The 21,028-nt window shown below is 39.0% G+C and overlaps 1 protein-coding gene across 2 annotated transcripts in view; it reads left to right on the plus strand.

Annotated features, from left to right (window-relative positions):
• Positions 1 to 21,028, plus strand: part of RIF1 (replication timing regulatory factor 1) — a 37,186-nt gene that overhangs the window by 7,616 nt on the left and 8,542 nt on the right. For both annotated transcript variants that reach the window (XM_075511691.1, XM_075511692.1), the window contains exons 7-28: positions 2,075 to 2,167; positions 2,264 to 2,402; positions 3,727 to 3,878; positions 4,677 to 4,797; positions 5,861 to 6,034; positions 6,291 to 6,401; positions 6,662 to 6,724; positions 7,844 to 7,944; positions 8,358 to 8,444; positions 10,422 to 10,495; positions 10,602 to 10,782; positions 11,810 to 11,917; positions 12,156 to 12,305; positions 13,760 to 13,859; positions 14,965 to 15,229; positions 16,867 to 16,909; positions 17,228 to 17,430; positions 18,195 to 18,294; positions 18,699 to 18,842; positions 19,574 to 19,716; positions 20,718 to 20,807; positions 20,888 to 20,942. In XM_075511691.1, the coding sequence (XP_075367806.1) occupies positions 2,075 to 2,167; positions 2,264 to 2,402; positions 3,727 to 3,878; positions 4,677 to 4,797; positions 5,861 to 6,034; positions 6,291 to 6,401; positions 6,662 to 6,724; positions 7,844 to 7,944; positions 8,358 to 8,444; positions 10,422 to 10,495; positions 10,602 to 10,782; positions 11,810 to 11,917; positions 12,156 to 12,305; positions 13,760 to 13,859; positions 14,965 to 15,229; positions 16,867 to 16,909; positions 17,228 to 17,430; positions 18,195 to 18,294; positions 18,699 to 18,842; positions 19,574 to 19,716; positions 20,718 to 20,807; positions 20,888 to 20,942 (2,697 nt within the window). The remainder of the gene's footprint in view (positions 1 to 2,074; positions 2,168 to 2,263; positions 2,403 to 3,726; positions 3,879 to 4,676; positions 4,798 to 5,860; positions 6,035 to 6,290; positions 6,402 to 6,661; positions 6,725 to 7,843; positions 7,945 to 8,357; positions 8,445 to 10,421; positions 10,496 to 10,601; positions 10,783 to 11,809; positions 11,918 to 12,155; positions 12,306 to 13,759; positions 13,860 to 14,964; positions 15,230 to 16,866; positions 16,910 to 17,227; positions 17,431 to 18,194; positions 18,295 to 18,698; positions 18,843 to 19,573; positions 19,717 to 20,717; positions 20,808 to 20,887; positions 20,943 to 21,028) is intronic.

A 21,028-nucleotide genomic window follows, 5' to 3' on the forward strand; every position in this document is an offset into this window, starting at 1 on the left:
TGGTGTGGCAGTAACTCAAATCATCTAGCTTAGATTCCCACTCAAAACGGGGCTAGCCTCAAAGTTAAGGCCAGATAGCTCAGGGCCTTGTCCAGTTGAGGTTTGAATATGTTAAAGGATGGAAATTTAGCCCGTCTGGGCAGCTTGTTCCAGTGTTTAACCACTTGCATGGTAAAAATAGGATTTGCCTTGTTGAAACCTGTGTCTGTTGCCTCCAGTCCTTTCTTTCAGTACTTTTCTGAAGCATCTGGCTTCTTCCTTATAATCCAGCTATAAGAAGTGGAAGACTGCAATTGTATTGCCTCCCACCCCAAGCTAAACAAGCCTAGCTCTTCTTTCATGAACTCTGTCTCTCACCATCTTAGTGGCGACCCTCTGCTGGGTCACTTCAGTTTGCCAGTAGCTCTGGTACTTCAGTGCCCAAAGTTTGGTACAGTATTCCAGAGACGATCTGATGAGTACCAAGTAGAGGGGTCAGTTCTCTTGACTTGTTTCTTGTGCTTTTGCTAGTGCAGTGCAGTATGCAGGAGCACGTTCCTGACTTAGCATTAAAGTTCTTGTCCCCCACCTCTTTTTCTGCAGAGGTGTTAGATAGCCCGTGAGTCCTCAGTGGGTACTGGTACAGGGGGTTCATCTATCCCAGGTATAGCACTTGGCCTTTGAATTCTGTGAGGTTTCTGTCAGTCCATTTTTCAAGCTTGTAACGATCCCTGTGAATGGTGTAGCCCCGTCCTCCAGCATATCAACTGATGCTTTCCCCCGCATCATCGATTGTGTTAAATTGTATTGGCCCTTGTCGACCCCTCATAAATTGCACGCGTAACCTGGGCTCTGAACTGCTAACTGCCAGCCTTTGAGCCTAACGGTCCAGCCACACACCTTGTAATCTAACTAGTTTGTATCTCCCCAGTTGGGCTATGAGGACACTAGAGGAGACTGTGTCAAAAGCCTTGCTAAAGTTGGAGTGGAGAATATCTGCTGCACTCCCTGCATTTGCAAAACCAGGCATTTCCTCATAGAAGTCAGTCAGATTGGAAAAGCAGGTTTTGCCCGTGGTAAAACTCTGCTGGCTGTTTGTGAGGACCTTGTTGTTCTTCTTGTGCCTAGAAATGGCTTCCACAGGAATTTGCTCCATAATTTTTCCACAGGAGTGGAAATCCACAGGAGTTTCCACAGGCACAGGAGTGAGATTGGCTAGCTTGTAATTCCCCAGATCCTCTCTTTTGCGGGTTTGGGTTTTTTAGGGTTTTTTTGTTTGGTTGGTTTTTTTTCCTTTGGAAGTTGACATAAGATTTGTCTTGCCCTACCCTGTCATTGGGGATCTCTACCAGTTGCAGTGACCTCTCAAGAAACAATAATGTGGCCTTGTTGTGTCATTGGCCGCCTTCTCCTCTCATCTTTGGCTACACGCTGTAGAGTTTGTAGGATTTTTATATGTTAAGTTTACTAAAGTAGTCCCCAACTCAGTTCTTCTCTACCATGGGTAGTACCTATGTGCCCAGCAACAAAGGTGATGGGAGGCAGACGTTGGAGGCCTGAGAGTAAAGACGGAGGCAAGAAAGGCATTGAGTACCTCCAGCATTTTCCATGTCCATCAAAAGCTTCCTCACCCTATTCAGCAACAGCCCCGTGTTTTCCTTGGTTGTTTTGATGAAGTTTTTCATGTTCCCTTTCACTTCCAGAACTGTAGGCTTATTTATTTTGCCTTATTCACTGCTGAAGTTAAGTGTGTTTACATAAAAAACCCAAACAAGGTGGTTTTTAGGGTCACAGTGTGTTTTGACTGGAGAGTTAGAGAGACTACAAGTATTTAAGGAAATAGATTTTGATTTCTTGGATGCCACTGTCAGAATAATTGAAACCAACCATAAACTTCAACTAAGAAGGTAATCAGATGGTAGCAACATTCGACTGATTTACCAGCGAATGCTATGCTGTACAGAATTAAATCCTTCTGATCTAGAAATAGCACAACCATAGGCTGATTGTGTCTCCAGACATTGGTGTGAGTATGTAGATTTTGGAACACTTTGAATATATGTCTTGTAGAAATTATGTTTCTTTCTGTCTGCAGAAATTAATTTCGGAACTTCAGAAATTGTTTTCTACAAAAAATGAGACTTACGTTTTAAAATTATGGCCACTGTTTGTCAAATTACTTGGAAAGGTAAGCAGAAAAGCAGTGAGTTTTACAATCACGAATCTTTAGGGAAGGAATTTTTGACAACGTAAATATCTTAATTCTGAACTTCTTTATCTTCAGACTCTGCATCGTAGTGGCAGTTTTATCAACTCATTGCTGCAGCTGGAGGAACTTGGATTTCGTAGTGGCTCACCAGTGGTAAAGAAAATAGCCTTCATTGCATGGAAGAGTCTAATAGATAATTTTGCTCTAAATCCAGGTAGATTAAAAAAAGTTAACCTGCATTGTTTTGACTACTGTCACTTTATGTAACTGAAGAGAATATTCTGTCTAATAGTGGTCAATACTATGGTGCATACCACTGGATATAGACATAGTATATCTGTGGTAATACACAGTGGTGTGTATATATACATAGTGGTATATACTGTGTATATACATAAGTAAAATTCAAGTTGGTGGTTTGGTTTCTTTTGAAGGAAAAGTGACAGTTTGCTCAGTAGTTCTATCTTAATATTCCTTCTAGGAGAAATGAATAGAATAAAATTAACAAACCTTTGTTTTGTAATGCTTTAAGTGATCCAAACAGCAATGAAGTAGATGATAAACCATTCTGTAGATCTTATTTCAGACTGGATTAATTGGAGAAGAGCAATGCTTCAGGATTCTAGAGGTGTTAAAAAAAGTTGTTTTAAAGGTATAACTGAGACCTGAACAAGTCTTTTGTTAAGCCTGTGTCAAAATGCACAATATTTATTTTCTACCTTGATGGTGCTTCTCCTTACTGTGTGTCCTGAAGAGAAAGCTGAATGTGGACATTTCTTAGTTTAGCTGAATTTAACTTAAATTGTCATTTTAATTTGTTTCTTATCTGGTCATTTGTTCTGATCATTGTTTCCCATAAATTAATTAACAAAGGATTGGTTGTATCAGAAGATAAAATCCCTGGCACAGTTGGCGTTCGTTGTGCGCGTTCCAGCATGGCTAATAAGGATTGTGTCCTGCAAAAGCAGCCTCTGTCAGCAGTTCCTTATGAATTGTGGGTGGGCAGGTTCTGATGCTGCTGAGCCGGCTAGAAGTTTTTCTCTTCTTCGAACACTTGCATAGGCTTGAGCAAACTTCTGTCCAGACATGCTATGCTACTTCTACTTCAGTGGTAAAGGATCCTTTGTGGCCTCAGAATACTGTATTTAAGATCATTCATTCTCATCCAGTGGTAATGCACGTAGATGTTAAGAGTTTGGTGTTTCTTTTACTGTGGCAGATAGGAGACTGTAACATAGCAAGCAAGAGTGAATTTCCTTCTGTTTATGTTGGTATTCAGTAGATTTCATTTCAGTCTTGGTATTGGAAAGAAATACTTGCTGTTTCCAGGGTCGTTCTAGACAACAATTAGAGCAGTAAAAGTCTGAAAGGTTGATGCATTTACTATGTATTTTAGTTTTGCAAATTGTCATTAATTGAATTTTAAGCTAAAATATATTAGGAAAAAACCTAAGGGTTTAAAAATTTTCCTTTTTTGTTGTTCTGTGATTTAATTATTTAATAGTGTTCCTTAAAAATATGCTTTTTTGGTCTTCAAGATATATTGTGCAGTGCTAAAAGGCTGAAATTGCTAATGCAGCCACTGAGCTCGATCCATGTGAGAACAGAGGCTTTGGCACTGACGAAACTGGAGGTCTGGTGGTATTTACTCATGAGGCTGGGACCTCAGCTGCCTGCCAACTTTGAACAGGTAACACCGCTGAAAATAGTCATAGCATAATCACTTAGCCTGTGTTGAGTGTGTGAAGCGAAGTCCCCTCTTTGTTACCACACCTTATTCTGTACCTGCTTTGTCCTTCTCTCGTTTATTATTAAAATAAAGCTGTCTTAAGGAACCAAATGTGACTTGTGTATTTGTGTGCTGTGCATGTGTGTGTGTTACATACAGCAGGAGCGCTTGGGACTATAGGTGCAATCTTTTTAAAGTTCCAAAAGAATTGAGACCATATCTGCATGTCATGTGAGCATCTCGGTGAAAATCTCCAGTGAGCGCACAGCAACAGTAGACATAAGCATGTTGCATAAGGACTGCGTTGTCCTTTCACTGTACAAGTGTATGCTTTGGCAAGTCTGCCATAGGAAAACATTCTGAAAAGAGCACAAAATATTTAAAGATGCATAGAGAGAAGAATGATCCAGGTGTTTCATTACTACTCGCATTATAACTGGAATGAACATAATGTTTCTATTAGGCTTCTGAATGTTGTTAAATTAAACTTCAGGACTAAAGAAAACATCCAGCTTTTTTGGATATGGTACAGTTGGATCATTCTGACATGAGTTGTTTAATCTAGCCATTTCTAATTCATGTATCAGTATGCATATTTTATACAGCATCTTAAAAGTATTGTGTTAAGTACCGAGAAACTCTGAAACGCTGATGCTCTGAACAACAGTACAGTCTATGTGCTATTTGAAACATATGGTTCTTTGTGGCTTACGGTTTGTATGTGTCATGCTTATTTTCACTGAGGTTTGATATCTGCAGGTTTGTGTGCCGTTAATCCAAAGTACTTTAAGTCTGGATTCTTCTGCTGCATTGCAAGGAACTCCTTCACGTGCACCAGCCAACCAAAGTTTAGCCTTGGCAACCCCTGCACAGAAATCAGGTATTAAAGTACGAGCCTGTTTCCAACTGTATTCTAGATGCAGCAAGTAATCTGTTCTATTTAACATCTTTCTGTGTTTTTATTTGCAATGTATTATTATTGAAAACAGTAATTTTTTCCGCATATTTGTTGGAGAGCTCAGAGGTAGTGATTTACATTGGTTAAAAGTAGGCTGTTGTAGTTGGTATTTCAAGTTTACAAAATTCTGCTAATCAAATCGTGTTGAGGACCAGTTTTAACGTCCTGAATTGTGTTCTCTTTTGCAAGGGAGCTTTGGTTTGAAACTTAGTTTTTCATGGATTCATATATGTGCTATTTATATATGCCATTCTCATTACTGTAGCATTTTTAGTTTCTGACTGAATAGCAACCCAGTGATCATAATACAGCAATGATTTTGGTACTTTAAGTACATGTGAAATCACACCTACTTGAGCTTGGCATCTGCATGCCTGAGACAAGGAACTGCCTCTTTTTCATCTCTGTATGGAAAGCCTAGTGTTCACAGCTTGTGTAACTCTAGACTGCTGTAACTAGAAGCCTCAGATATGTTGTGGAAGTGTCCTAGATGTGTAGAGCTTCCTTTGTTCCCTTTTAAAAAAAAAAAGTTAATCTTAGTTCTTTGAGATCATAACTGAGGTTGGTCAAAATGCTTTGCATGTGAGACCTCTTAAACTTGGGTTCTGTGTAAAAGTTTCTAATGGAAACTCTTTTGTAGCAGTAAAGTTACTGTATAACTAGTATATAGTGTAGCATGTATGTAACTTGATCTATAACCACAACTTCCACAGAGACTTTTGTTGCTGAAATAAAGTTTGGCGTCTGAGACTTTGCAATCTGTGGAAGATACTTATATTTTCAGAATACAGGGTTGTAACTGTGATGTTAAACCCCACTTAATAGTGTGGGCGAGATATCTGGCTGTTAGAGGTCCCTTTTAGCCAGCGCTGTTCTAAGATTTGTTCTTTTCATGTTAACATTGGGATTTTGGTCTACTGTATCTTTCCGTTCGCTTGATTGCAGGTGAAGTATGAGATGATGTAATTTTTCTCCCCTCACTTAGGTCCTTACACATTTGCAAATCCAGTCACGCCAAGGATGAACTTGAATTCTAGTACAGCAGGAGTCGTGGTGATTCCTTCCATTCAGCTTTTGGGAATTGAAATGCTGCTTCACTTCTTGATGGGACCAGAAGTTTTAGATTTTGCTAAGCAAAACAAACTTGTACTTAGTTTAGGTATGTGACTTGTATTTTCTTTTTAAGTACTTTTGCGTAATCTGAAATGGCCAATTTTGTTGGATTTTAAGATGTCTGTTAGCATGAAATGTTTTAAACATTTAAAACTGTTAGTTGTCATCTTTAGGATTAGAAGTTGTTTTTATGTTAAATGCTGTAAGTACGCATATATACTTGATTATTTTTAAGGCTTATCTTACCAGTAGACTGCAAAATAACAGATGTACAGAACATTTTTTTTTTTTTGTTCTCCTAGAGCCTCTCCAGTACCCACTGATCAGTAGCCCTTCTTTTTTTTGTAAGCATGCCAGCACACTTATAAATGCAGTTCAGGATGGCTTTATCGCAATTGGAAAAGAAGTTCCTGGTAAGAATTTAGTGGTGAAATTTGATTTCTTTTCTGGAAAATAAAGTGGGGGAGGGAAACCGAAGAAAAAATGACCACTTCCTGTAATATTCCAGTGTTGAGATTAAATAGAACTGGTCTGACTTGGTTTGAAAGCATATGTTAGTTTTGGCTTACATCCAAGTCTGTTGTTTAACGCAGTTTGTATTTTAACTGCTGTTTTGTTTAATATTTTTATATTTTTATTACAAACTGAATAAAAATATTATGCTTTCTTGTAGATTGTATGCTGAATGTTATATGGAAGGACATAAATGGATATGTAAAAACAGCTATTGAATCAGGTAAAAAGTGGTTCTCTTTTTTGTTTTGTTTTGTTTTGTTTTTTTTGTTTGTCATTGCTGACCAGCTGGGGGGGAAGGGGGGGCTAAGACTAGACCTTAAGCAGTATTTGCTTCATTGCTGGTAAAACTTGGCTTTAGGCATCATCAGTAGTTGTTTTTGAAGCAGCAACCGAAAGGGTTGTCAAGCGCTGGAACAGGCTGCCCAGGGAAGTGGTGGAGTCACCACTTGTGACTAAAAGACATGTAGCTGTGGTGCTTAGGGACGTGGTTAGTGGTGGACTTGGCAGTGCTAGGTTAACAGTTGGACTTGATGATTTTAAGGATCTTTTCCAACCTAAACGATTCTATGATTCTGTTTTTCATGACGCCTACGTCTTTGTGTGACAAATACAAGATCATATGGATCTGATCCAGTGAGGCTTATTAGGGAAGGCACAGCATCATATGACTGCAGGTGTATGGCATGTAGCAGTAAGACAAAAGCACTTTAACTGCCTTTCTTGCTGAAGAAATCTTTCCATTTCCAAAAAAAAATAACCCCACCCCAGTTCTTTGGTATTGAGAAATCAAGACATTCAGTGTATTACTCAAATTAGTGTAAACTCTTTGTTATGTGACTATGGCTACCTTTTTTTCTTTTAATTAAGTTTTATTTCATAGTAAAGTATAGTGTCTTCACAGATGTATAGAAGTAAGTTGCTTCCTATTTTAAAAAAAGTGTTCATTACTCTGTAAAGGCTTTGAAAGTCCAGAATATTCTTAATAATGAAATATTCTGTATTAAAAGATCTAACTGAAAAGCATAAGAGAAATGAAGTGCATTGCTTGGGTAAATGCAAAATTTCACAACTTTTTTTAGCATGTCAGTTACGGTTGTTAATGATACGAAGGTGTTTCCATTTTATTAATAGAACTTGGGGGGTTATTTAAACTTTTCAGTTTCAGCTACGCTGCTCTTCAGAGTAGACTTGGTGTCCAAATCTATTAAGTACTTGGTATATGTTTATAAATATACACAGAAATTTTTTGATCTTGCAGTACATTATATTCAAGTTTTAAATGATGGGCAGAGTGACTGTTACTTTGTCCTGCTCTAACTGTAAATATGCTTTATTCTAGGAAATAAGAAAGAAAAGCAAGGGTCGGAAATACTGACTATGTTGCTCCAGGCCTTAAAAAACACTGTTCGATCAAATTCCCTTCCTGTGCAGAAAATACTGGTAAGTTGGGTTGCTTTGTCTATTTTGTAAATCTCATTTCTTTTGGATGGTCTAGACTGTGATTGGTAGCAGCCTTTGGCATCTAAGTTATCAGAATGGTCTCTTAAAGAGAGACAGCTTTTTTTGGTGTAAACTGTAAGTTATGCAGTTCTCATCAGATGGCATAGTGTTGCTTAAGGGTTTCTTTCTTTAAAAGCAGTTTTCAGGTTTATCAGCAATGTTCACAGAACTGGGTACGTGGTTCTGCCAGAATCTTCTGCTTCAAAGGACAGTTACTTTCATGATGGATTTTTTTCTTTTTACTAAGGGGAAGCAATCGTTACAATTTCGGTTTTATTTGTGGTGTTACTTAAAATATTTGAGCCCTTAGGAGAAAAATATTTACGTATGTTTTCTTCTTTTCCCCTATGTAGTCCCTCATCGATATTACTGTTAAGGAATTGCCTCCAAAAGTATTGGGATCACCAGCTTATCAGGTTGCTGATATGGATCTTTTAAATGTAAGTCTGACTTCATTCCAGAATTTTGTCTTTATTTACACTGAAATGTATTGGGATGTCATATTTGCACAAACGGACAGAGCACTTCCCAAGTCGTTAGATCCAGATCTTTCAGGAAACCATATTATTCTGTGTTCCAGAATGCAGACTTTGTTTCCAGCCCTCAGTTCTGATGAGTAATTTAACAGTCTATAGGTAAAAAGGGCTATGCTCAAAGTGCTGTAATAATGAGAGAGGATTTCTCATGTTCAGGTCATGATTTAAAATACAGTTTGCAGATAGTTTGCAAGGAGAGTGCATAGTCACACTGTGTAGGACTACTTGCATACTGAAAACTGATGTGAGGGGGAAATGTTCTGAAGTCAACAGAGTGAAGCACTTGGGTAGAAAGTGTTATTCCTCAGGAAAAATTAAATGATAGGACCATAGAATGGCTTGGGTTGGAAGGGACCTTGAAGATCATCTAGTCCAACCCCCTGTTGTGGGCAAGGACACCTTCCACCAGACCAGGTTGCTCAAAGCCCCATCCAACCTGGCCTTGGACACTTCCAGGGATGGGGCATCCACAGCTTCTCCGGGCAACCTGTTCCAGTACCTCACCACCCTCAGAGGGAAGAATTTCTTCCTTAGATCTAATCTAAATCTCCCCTCTTTCAGTTTAAAGCAGTACCCCTTGTCCTGTCAGTTACATGCCCTTGTAAATGCACAGAAGCAGAGAAGAGAATATCATGCTAGACAGCATTATTTCAGAAAAAGTTCAGAAGTCATAGTGAACTAAAGCCTGAACTTAGTGGCCATAGTCTGCTGCAGAAAAAGTTGTGGTATTCATTAGCAGTGAGAACTACTCTGTTCTACTTCGGTCCTAACGAGCCCTAACTGGAGTGCGGTACTGTGTTCTGTGTACTAAATTGGAAGGGAGAAAGAGATGATGGCAATCGAGAGAACCACCAAAAAAAAACCTGTGAGAAAAGGCTGAAATGACACGGGGGGGGCGGGGGTGTGTGTGTGTGTTTGTTTGGGGTGGAGCAGGCTGAGTAGGAGCATGCTACTAGTTAGGTTTATTAAAAATTTAAAAGGTTGTTTTGAGACTTAAAATTGGATGATAATCAGCTCTTCTCCTACATCCACCTGTAGATAGGGGGCAACTTGTTCGTTTTGCGGCAGTGGAGATAGAGCTTTCTAGCCTATGAAAGTAGCTAAACGTTTCCGTTGTTAGCCAGGGAGTGCATAGAATTCATTTGGAGGCTTTTAAAAGCAGATGGATATCTGTGAGAGAAGACCGAAGTGCAGCAGAGTAAGCGATTGCTTCAACTCAACTGAGTAGTATAAAGTTTTGTCTACCAGAACTGGCTTAAGAGCTCAACTCTCGAAATTCCTCCCAGCTTTTTTCTGGGTGTTTTGTTTACATTTGGAGGCTTTTTCTGAGTTAGGAACAAGAGTCAGAACTTTATTAAGGTGTTTGAAGCTTTAATTGGTGGGTATTAAATGCATTTTGTTAAATGCTTTGATGTTAGCAAACCTGAAATATTTGTGATCGATTTTAACAGAGGTTGTCCAAAAGGTATCTTGCTGAAACCTTAAAATAAGCAAATCTCAGGTTGCTCCATCATGTTCCAGGTATCATCATACACCCTGATTGTGTTATGTACGCCTACCTTATTGTGTTGCCTGTAAAGTCAAGGCAGTAATAATTAAGTACTATAAAACTCTCAGCCTTTTAAACAGAAGTTTTTTGCTTCAACTATAGTATAATTGGTATTCCGCTGAAGCACCGGGATCTAGCAGAAGTTGAGCTTTCCAGCTTTACCTCTCATTTTTATTCTGAAGTGTTAGAATTGACAATTTTTGACAACTTCTAATAATTGCAAATTTCTGGCTTGGAGTTAAATATACTGTATAGATACACATGTAAGTGAGGCAGCTGTTTCATTTGATCGATGTACATGTTGTTCTGACCTCTTAAATTTCTCTTCCAAGGGAACACCAGCTTTGTTCTTAATTCAGCTGCCTTTCCATAATAACCTCTTGGAATGCTGTGTAACAGATGAGAGGTATGTGGTGGTTTATAACAAGCTTCCTGTAGTTTAAGACTTTATAGAAACTTTTTTCAGCTGAAGTTGGGAAAAACATGTTAGCTATTTAAACTTTCTTCCCTAGATTCTTTGTAATTCTAGCAACACTCGTGGGTTATGTTTTGTCTGGGCCTACATCTCCGCTGGCTTTCAGTGAGTCTGTGATCTGCATTATTAATCAGAGTGCAAAGCAAGTGGAAAATAAGGAGCATCTCTGGAGAATGTGGAATATTGTTGTTAATCCGCTAACTGAATGGATTAATCAGGTATAGTGGCTTTTTTCTTCTCTTCCCCATTGCCACCTCCCAAGAAAAAACACAGGAAAACTTTGTGCTGATCTCTTATCTTAAAGTATTTTTAGGAATTGCACGTCTTGAAGGGATGGTAAAATGACATAAGCCTTGGTAGTGCTTGTGGAACTGGAGTGTGTGCAGCATTTTTTTTTTTAAGTCCCTAACCAGAGTATGAGCATTTGCAGTGAAGTAAGATGAAGGGCAGCAGTGGAGTAGTCATCCAAAGTTTGGCTTAAAGTGATTCCAGTTAATAAGAATGACCGTTCTTAGGTACAGTGCCCAGTATAGTGTTGGGAATGGCTTTCTCCCTTTTTAGGATTATAAACATGTTTATAGATGTGCTTCAAGCCTTCATTCCTCAGCATAGTCTTGCTGCTACAAAGGGTGGAAACTTGCCCTTCAGGACCTTGTAACTTTTAGATACAGAGAGGCTTGTTTGTTTTACATGAAAATATAATAAATACTGAGTTGTGACGTTTGGGATGTAATTAGAACAGTGTTTCTTACTAATGTTAGACTTCTTGACTGGAAGCCCTCATGAAAGCCATATAAAGTGTAATATTCAACAGGTTCTGCAGGTTACTTGCTAGCAGTACATTGCCTGAGATGTAGGAGTTGTCAAACTAATCCTCAGGTAGTTGTCATACCTAAAAATCTTAGGATTTACGAAGAAAGTTTTAGGTGCTTTAAGTAGGTTGCTGTCATCACTTATTGCAACTGAAATAAGTTAAAAAAAAAAAAAAATACATAAGACATTTTCTAACTGATCGTTTTGATTCTTGGAATTAAATTATTTTGGAATTAAGAAACAGTGCTCTTTAGCTCTCTAAATCGCAGGATCAGCTTGAACTCTTGAAAGACCAAGAATAGCTAATTTCAAAATGCCACTGGCAATTTAGCTTGCACAGATTTTATGTCCCAAATAAATATATTTAGGACAGCCTTTTTGTCATCTAAATTTTGCAGCTGCTTTAACCAGAAAATTGTTTTCTCATTGCAGACTAACGAAGTGAATCAGGGTGATGCACTGGAACACAACTTCAATGCTGTTTATAGTGCATTGTTGCTACCAGTATCACATATCTTCCCCGTTAAGGAATTTCCACAGGTAACAGCGAGTGCATAATGTCAATTAGAAACCATGTGGGGTTTATAAAAACTATAAAGTACTATCTGATAATCTCAGAGTAGAGTTAATTACCAGTGTGTATCTACGTTGCACCACTGCTCCAGGGTTGGAATTCTTGCATTACATAGGTTTTGACAGAAGAAGAAAACTTAAAGCAAGTTTTTATCTCTATGCTCAGACATTGATATTTATAAACTTTTTCTTTCTGTTGTTAAAGCCAACTATGAAATCCTTGTTGCGCACTTGGTCAGACCTGTATAGAGCATTTGCTCGCTGTGCTGCTTTAGTTGCAACAGCAGAAGAAAACCTATGCTGTGAAGAACTTTGTGCCAAAATAATATCTGGGCTAGAAGGTGAAACTCCAGTAGTGAGTATAAACCAGTGATATTGAACTATATAAATACTTTAGCAGATATATTTTAAATTAGATGTAAGAACCTATTGTAAACTCTAATGTAGTACTTTCTATGACTTAAAGTGTTTTGGGTGAGACTTAGATAAAGCCGTAACCAAATTTTTTTTACTAACAGGAGTTGGAGTTAATCTAGAAATGGATTGAAAGAAGAGAGTAAAAATAATTATAAGCTTAAATATAAAATAGCAGTTAAGCAGTCTTTGGATTTGCCTTCTAACTATTGAAGTAATACTGGTTTAGTAAAAATAAATGGTAAATATGATTGGGCCACTTGAAGTGTGTGTGTGTATATATATATATAAAGTAACTTCAGGTTGAATTAACAAATACCACAGACCTAGGCATTTTGATTAGGAGGGAGGAGAGAGTAGCACTGTAGCGTTCAGAGGGCATAACTTGCTCTATTTCTGGTACCATCAACCTTGTACGCTAAAATTTAAAGACTTGACTTCAGAGTTTTATGAGAGAGACAGGTTTTGAAAGAGGAAGCCTTTACATTATCTGTCTTGCCTGTTTGCAAGCCCACATCATATGGGGAGATAGAGTGTCTGTAGGTGTCAGTGAACAGTAGCTTCGAAGCACAAAAGACTTTATGTTCCGAAGTTGACTCTCTTTTGAAAACATACTATGGAAAGAATAAATAAGAAAGAGATGAGAAAGAAAAATGGAATTTGAAAACATGGAATTTGGGGGTTTACATCGTTATATCTTCCTTTGGATGCTGCTGCATCCTAATGATAAACTTCAGTTTTCAAAAATTAATAATTATTAAGCAAGCCAAACTTAAACAATTTAGAGCTTCAGTTTGTAAGTTACATTGAAACTAAACTGTTCTTTTTGGCCCACAATATCAATGTACCTTCTTTTAAAAGCAAGGGTTTTTTTTTTATTTAGAAGAATTTGTGATTAACTGGGGGGTGGGGGGGGAGCTTGACCCATCTTTTTGTATGTACTAGAAATCAGTCATGCTTCCTGAATGTTAATGACAGCCTTCTTGTTATGCCTACAGTGACTTTTCTGAAAACCAGGCTTTGTACAGTAACTGAACTTAGGCACACACTGGCATTTGGTAACATGTTTTGCTAGACAGCTCATACCTTGAGCCTCAATACTTTTGATGCATCTTAAATCTAACACCTTCTTACAGCTGTCTGTTGCTGTTTTGCCTCTTTAAATTGTATATGTGCTTATGTCTTACTTGTATAGAACGGGAAAACTTCAGCTTGTGTAAATGTGTGTATTTTAAAATGTAATCTTATTTGAGTCTTACCTGATAATGCAGACAAATTTCATCCACTTGTACATTTAAAAGCTGTTTGTATTGCTGTCCTGAATGGCCGACATGGGTTTTTTTCTGTCACTGTTGCTCTTTTGGGCTTTGCTGATGACTTCTGTTTCCTTCTCAGATGTTTTCAATGATGGATGGTCTCACCCATATTTTATCAGTTATGGTTGACTGCATCAACTTTGCACCATACGGTACTAAATATCAGCCAAAAAACAGATGTAAGAAAATACTTGAATATCGGGGTTTTCTGTGTCTTTCTTCCAGAGTTGGTTGAAAACTGGAGTTGTTGTAGATGCAGAAGTGGTGACATTGAAGCACTGAAGGGATTGACAAAGAAAATCATAAAAAGGAACTAAAAATACCATCCAATGTGCATATTTGAGTATCGGATCTTTTCTATTTGTGGAGCGGTTGAGTAGTTACTGCATAGCCTGACAAAATACATCTGAAATTGATGTGAACGTTGAGGCCACTTTACTTTTCAGTTCACTGTAAAACACTGCTTGTTTCTGAAGTTGTGGTTGATGTTTTGGCTATGAGTTATTTTTGCATGTGAAATCTGCTGCTTTTGCTTTGTTCAGACATAATCTGAAGCAACTAAGCTTGATCATAATCCGCAGTCTAGTTATAATACCTGCCTAAAACTGATGATAAACTGTTAACATAACATTTGAAAGTCTACTGCTCCTGAAGCTGCTTTGCATAAAATAGCCAAGAGTAGGTTTAACGGAACACAAAAGGTCATTGGATGTGAAGTGTTCTTTGTTGTGTTTCCTACTCCTGTGTACAACTATTAAAGCTGAGGAAATGACTTAGAAAATGAAGTTTTTTTTATAATTTCTCTGTCCCATATGAATTTGTTGAAGTAGTAAGACATTGTGTTGGACTGCTGAAGGAATGAAATGCTTTAATTGGAAATGTTGATGAGGAAAAACATGATGGAAACTTCACTTATAAATAAATGAACTAATAGAACTTGATATTTCCCCTTCCCTCCTCCTTGCCTGTTCCAGAATTTATGCATATCAGCTAGTATCTCTAGAGCGGTTGCTGTTCTCTTGCAAGTAGGCATTAAAGATACTTAAAAGCATAGTCGTTTGTGTGACCAACCATACATACAAATAAGAGGAATAGGAATCACATCTGTAGCGGTACGATAAAATTATGCATTAAAAACATATGTCCTTTGTTAGGTCTGGTTTACACTATTTGTATGTAGATATAGTTTGGGAATCAAAGTTTTGTTTCTCAAAGTTCAGATGTGTTTTGTTGTAATGCATGTTGGTTACATAGGGAAAAAATTAACTTCTTTTTTTTTGTTAGCTCCACAGACACCTACAGATTGGTCTAAGAAGAAAAAGGAGCCCCTTGGAAAGCTTGCCTCTCTAGTTAAACTCCTGGTGATGTTACTAAACTCTTTCCATGTGTTCAGTTCCAAAGAAATCTGTTCAGAAACATTGGTCTCTGTTGGTCCTTCAATTATTGCTATTCTTCACAACATCATCAGCCACGTTTCATTGCCTTCAGTGATTGGGACTATGTTTGCAATTTTTTCAAAACCCCTGGCAGTGTTTTATGAAAAAACAAAGTGAGTATTTTAAGAATGGTTGGAAAACTGGATTCATTGTATTGCTGCATATTGGTGAAATTGTGTGTGGTCTGTAGCAAGCAGTGTATTTAAATATAGCTTGGGGGTTTTCAAGGCTTTGGCTCTAATGCGCTAAGAATTTCCAGCTTCTGCCAAGTCTCTCACCTTTGCAAGCACCGTGCATTTTACTAGAGTCAGCCTAGCTAGTAGGTACCAGTTTTGTAGTGCACTCAGATGCTGCAGAAGGAATGGGTCTGTAAGGTAGTCGCTGAGAACTTGCTGTTTTCTACAATTGCTGCATGGGAACCAGAGTGCCCGGACTGGGCGGGTGGGGTGGGGTGTACCCCGGGGTGGTGGCTGGTGGGAACGGCCCAACCGCCGCGTGGCAGGCATGTTACCGGAGGGCCCGTGGCACAGCCCTGCCCTCCAGTGACTCTCGGTGGGATTCAGAAAAGCACACGTGTGAGTAGCAGCGCCCAATGTAATGCTTTTCTTTAGAAATAAAACCAAACCTATGTAGTCATACATGAAAGGAAACCTGTAGGGCTTCTGAAAGCTTGGTATTTACAATTGCTGTCTCTCTAGAGCAAATGTCTTGTCACCTCGGCAAGACTAAAGTGCTTGGTTTCCACCTGCTGTTTGTTTTTGCTGCAGTGAAGATACTTATTAACAGTAATTTGTTTTCTAGTGGGCAGGAACTGCGTAAATTTTTGTAGGGAATAGAGAAATTATAAGAAATTTAAGTGCGCTAAAATCCTGTCAGTTTTTAAGCAGAGGGAAGTACTGAGAAATACTTGTTTGTTGCTATGTGCTTTTGTCCTTCATATGGCTTTGCTTTTTTATTTTTAAACTGTTGTAGGCTTCTCTTCCCAGGACGTGATGGAATTATTAGGGGCTTGGTGGGAGGGGGCTGGCAGAGGCTTGTCCCCGATTTGTTGATGGTGCGAGACGTACACTTTGCTCAAGATAAGGAAAAGAAATGGAGTGCAGCTTTGTTGCTGGGGAGGAGGGGAGGATAGGATAGGATGCTGCCAGTCAGCCCTTCAATGTTTTCTTGAAGCTTTTACTGAAACTTGAAGCAAGACTGCTCCCACTAATCTAAAATTCATTGGGAGTCCCTGTCTCGGAGGCAAGAATCCACTTGTTCCTGTGCAAGGTTGAGTTGAACACCACCTCTCTCCATCTCCTATCTCATCTGCCTTTGTTTGAGCATTGTCTTTCTCAGAATTATTCATTAAAAGGGAGAAGTGAGTGTTGGATTTATCCTTTTGAAGGAAGGCATATGCAAGCAAATACAAGTTTGGGAACCTCTTCAGGTTGGAGATCACAGGCTTGTAAAATGAATTACTGAATGCAGTTTTCTCATGTTTTTCAGGATGATGTACCTGAAATTACTCAGTTTAGGTGGTACTTCTTAAAGTTAGCGTATAAGTATCAGTGGGGTTAAAGGATAGGCTTACGGGAAACTTTACATCAGGAAATTTTTTAGTCGTGCAGTGGGAGGCTTGTTTCGCAACATTATTTCATCAGGTTGTATGCTAAAGCTAGTGTGCAGTGCTTGAGTGCATTATGTGTTTAATTCTTATGCTTGGGATAAATGAGTTGGCAAAATATAACTTTTTTGTTTGTTTTGGCAGGCTTGCTGATGTACCTAAAGCATACAGTAATCTTAACAACAAGGTAAATTTGCTAGAGAAATGGCTGGGGTTGTGGAAAATGTGTGCCACTGGAGTTTTGCCATTCATCCTGTATTCTAACAAAAAAATTTGAAAAATAATGAAGGTAGAGATTTAATTTTTAAATGATTTATTTTTTACTAAAAAGGTAGCAGAGGGGAGGACACTAAGCTTAGCTGCTAGACTTTTCATGTGGTGTGGCGTTTAAACTTGTTTATTCAGGCCATACTATTCTATGGGATAATAATGTTTTAAACTTAAATAGTGAATATGTGCAGTATTTGAATTGAATAAAAAACCTATTGTTTCTCCTCTCCCTCAGCTTGAAAAACTCCTGGCCGAGATTATCCTGTGTTTACAGTCTCACTGCACTGGCTCTTACGACAGTGAGCTGCTGGAGCAGCTTTCTCCCTTGCTCTGTGCGGTATTTCAGCATAAGAGCAAACAGATCCGCAACCAGTGTGCCCACTTCTGGAATGCGACGTTTGCTAAGACTACGTCATTAACGTATCCTGAAGAGTTAAAGTAAGATTACGCACATTTTTGTTTATGTATTTAGCATGGCCAGCAGGAGTAGGGCAGTGATGGTGCCCCTGTACTCAGCACTGGTGAGGCCACACCTCGAATGCTGGGTTCAGTTTTGGGCTCCTCACTCCAAGAGAGACACTGAGGGGCTGGAGCGTGTCCAGAGAAGGGCAACGGAGCTGGGGAAGGGTCTGGAGCACAAGGCTGATGGGGAGCGGCTGAGGGACCTGGGGTTGTTCAGCCTGGAGAAAAGGAGGCTGAGGGGAGACCTCATCGCTCTCTACAACTGCCTGGAAGGAGGCTGTAGAGAGGTGGGGTCGGTCTCTTCTCCCAGGTAACAAGTGATAGGATGAGACGAAATGGCCTCCAGTTGCGCCAGGGGAGGTTTAGACTGGATATTAGGAAATTTTTCTTCACTGAAAGGGTTGTCCAGCATTGGACCAGGCTGCCCAGGGAAGTGGTGGAGTCCCCATCCCTGGAGGTATCTAAAGGACGTTTGGATGAGGTGCTTAGGGACATGGTGCAGTGGTGGGCTTGGCAGTGTTAGGTTTATGGTTGGACTTGATGATCTTAAAGGTCTTTTCCAACCTATATGATTCTGTGATTCTGTGATTTTTAAAGGAAGAGATCTCAGGTTCTGTACGAATGAATTGGTGGTGTTCTGGTTACCATTTATATTCTGCTTTTTGTGCAAGCTGGGATATCTGCTGGTCTTGTTGTACCCTCCCCCCCCCCCAAGTTTAAAATTCTTTTTTGTTGAGCAGATCTGTGTTAAACCAAGCCAAAAAGAAAATTCCACTCTTGCTGCCTGGTTTTGAAAGCGTTGCGATAGCTGAAGAATACAGTGGCCCATTCTCTGACGCAGTAAGTGTTTTGTTGACCCCAGCGGGTGCTTCATTGTGTGTAACTTGTGTATAACAGAGTGCTTCACGTGTGTAACTTCATGGGAATTGTTCAGAAGGTAGTGGCAAGGTCAGTTTTGATTTTTACTGTGACTGGCCTGAACTTCCTTCATCTTTGGAATGATAAACTATGCTGGGTAAGAACTGTCAAAAGGCTGAGCTGGTTCTTAACAGTTTATGCATTTTAAATTTGGGGCTCTACTAGCTCGTGTGAAATAATTAATTTTTTTAAGTTGTCCTCTACGTAATTTACAGGAAAATGGGAGTGTGGGACAGTTTAGTTGTAGAAATTAATATATCTCAGAATGGGCTTGTGAGCTTGGAGTTTCTTCATACAATGCATTCAGTGTATTTTTATTTGAATAGATGGAAAATTCGCAGCTGGATGCAAAGATAAGTGGAATGGAAGTAAAGTTGGGTCAAAAACGAGACTCTATATTGGCACAGACGAATGAACTAAAAAACGAAGTAAAAGACAAGTCCAGTAATGTGCAAGTAACATCTGCAAAGGTAAGGTGTTTACAGATAGGTGCGGTAGAATCAAATCCATTGTATTCTGCAGCAGAACATCTAGTGTGTTGCTGTAAATTCTCTAAAAATTAACGCATTTTGTGATGCTGGAATAGTTTCTTTCAAACGTACACCGTATAGCACGCTGTAATTAAATTTGCCTGTTAAAATTCTCTGAGTTTACAGATTGCTGAGTTTCAAGGAGGGATCGGGGAAGGCTGCTTGGTGGATGGGGGGGTGGCAACCAGATACAAAACTCACACCTTGGTCTGGTTGCAGGTTGTGACGCATTCAGGTGTTGAGGTGGATCTCGGTTTTGGTCGACCTGTGCTGCATGCTCTGATCTGTCACTTGCGCTAGGGAGAGAAGGGTGGTGTATTCCTAAGGAATCGCTGATTTAGTAAACGACAGTAAATAATACTCCTCATGAGTATTGAGGTACCTTCGCCTGTGACAGGCTTTGAACCTCAAGACGCTAAAGGAAGTGCAGAACCTTACTGAAGGGCAGGGAGGAAGGGCTGCAGAATCTCCCCTAGGCAGTACTGCTGGGGGAAAGAACTGCTCATGAAGAAACTTGGCACCTCTGGAGGGATTTGTGGCGATTAATACGCTGAAAGAACTGCGGTTATTTGAGAACTGTTCCATTTAGGATAGCTGTACCTGAACTATGAAAACACTTTCAGTTCCTTTATTTTGTTTCTAATCCAGGTGGGTTTTTTTCCTTTCTGTAGTTGAAACTAGAATTTTCATCTTCGAAGTCTAAAAGTGAGAGACTTTTGGAAGAGGAGGAATCTGTTGATTTTGTGTTCATTCCTCCTGAAACAAAACCGAGAATATTGACGGAACATCAAAAAGAAGTGCTTAGGTCAAAGAGGTCTGTAATTTATTCTGTTTTAAACTTAATGTGAAATGTCATCGCATTGAGTATGTACATTGACATAACTTCAATTTCTGTATCTCAGACTACTATAGGTAATTAAGTCTTACTCTTCCGTACAAGTTATAAAGTTTAAAGCTAACAAAGTTCCTTGCTTTACTGTTTTAAAGCAACCAAATTATTCTCTGATCTGCATTTCCTGTTTGGATTAACTGTCCTCTCTGTTACCTGTTTGGAGTTTGGTAATTTGGAGTTTACATTTTTACTTCATGACTCGCACTTGCAGTGTGAAATGGAAGATGTCATGTTTCTTAAATCATTGAAATGAAAGAGGTTTTTTTTTTTTCTTTTTTACCTGATCTGAAGGAAAGACTTCCAAATTTGAAGAGAAGTCTTACGTCAGCAGTGTATCAGAAATTAGGATATTCACAAGACATCTTAATTGCAAGGGAATCTTTAGAATTATCCTCTTTTAATGCGAGAAAATACTAGTGTGTTTTCTGTACTCAGGCAGCAAAAACGCAGTGTAAGCAAAATTTGTGTACAGTGATGCTTGACATGAACTCCGTTGGATTATATTGTTAGCGTGTGGTGATGAATTCTTTGCGGAGTGGGATCCCAGTCAGAGCTTTTTTCCCTAAAAGCATGTTTCAAATTAAAAATGCAACTGAAAACAGTGGTCTTGAAATAAGGAGATAAATCATCAGTTGGAGCGTGAGGTTGCAGCAGCCGGTTGCAATATTGTGTGTTTTCTGCCCAGAACAGGGAGTGGAGTGTGCGGTCACGCAGTCTCCTGATACTCCGTAGCCGCTGCCCTGCTTTGGTGCAGTAGTCCCTGCCTGGATGGGTGTTGCGGTTTGAGTAGTCTTGAGAGTTTGGAAGTTCAGTCCACTTCATAAAAGTGTCTGCTCGCTTGCAATTAATGCATTAGACTACCCTCTCCTTCTTGTATTTTTTTTAAAAAAGAATCTGACTTACCATTTCTGGGTTTGTTTCAGAGTTGGTATTCCTGCTATGTACAACAATTTGGACACATCGCAAGATACTACCTTGTTTTCACAGTATACTCAAAGCCAGGAAGATTCTTTGTAAGTAAAGGTGGCCAGTATGTACATTAAAGGTGTCCCCTTTTCTGGTACGCTTCTAATTTAAGTAACTTCTATTTTAGGGAAAAATCATCTTTAATAGAAAATGCAAAAGAAGATACTAAAAACAAGCCTCAGGTAATTTCTTATTGTCTAAGGGTAATTAAGAGATCAGAATTATAACCATACCAGTGATGTTTTCTTCATATTAGTAGCTCTGGTAA

Source organism: Mycteria americana, chromosome 9 (assembly GCF_035582795.1).
Source record: "Mycteria americana isolate JAX WOST 10 ecotype Jacksonville Zoo and Gardens chromosome 9, USCA_MyAme_1.0, whole genome shotgun sequence".
Taxonomy (NCBI): Eukaryota; Metazoa; Chordata; class Aves; order Ciconiiformes; family Ciconiidae; genus Mycteria; species Mycteria americana.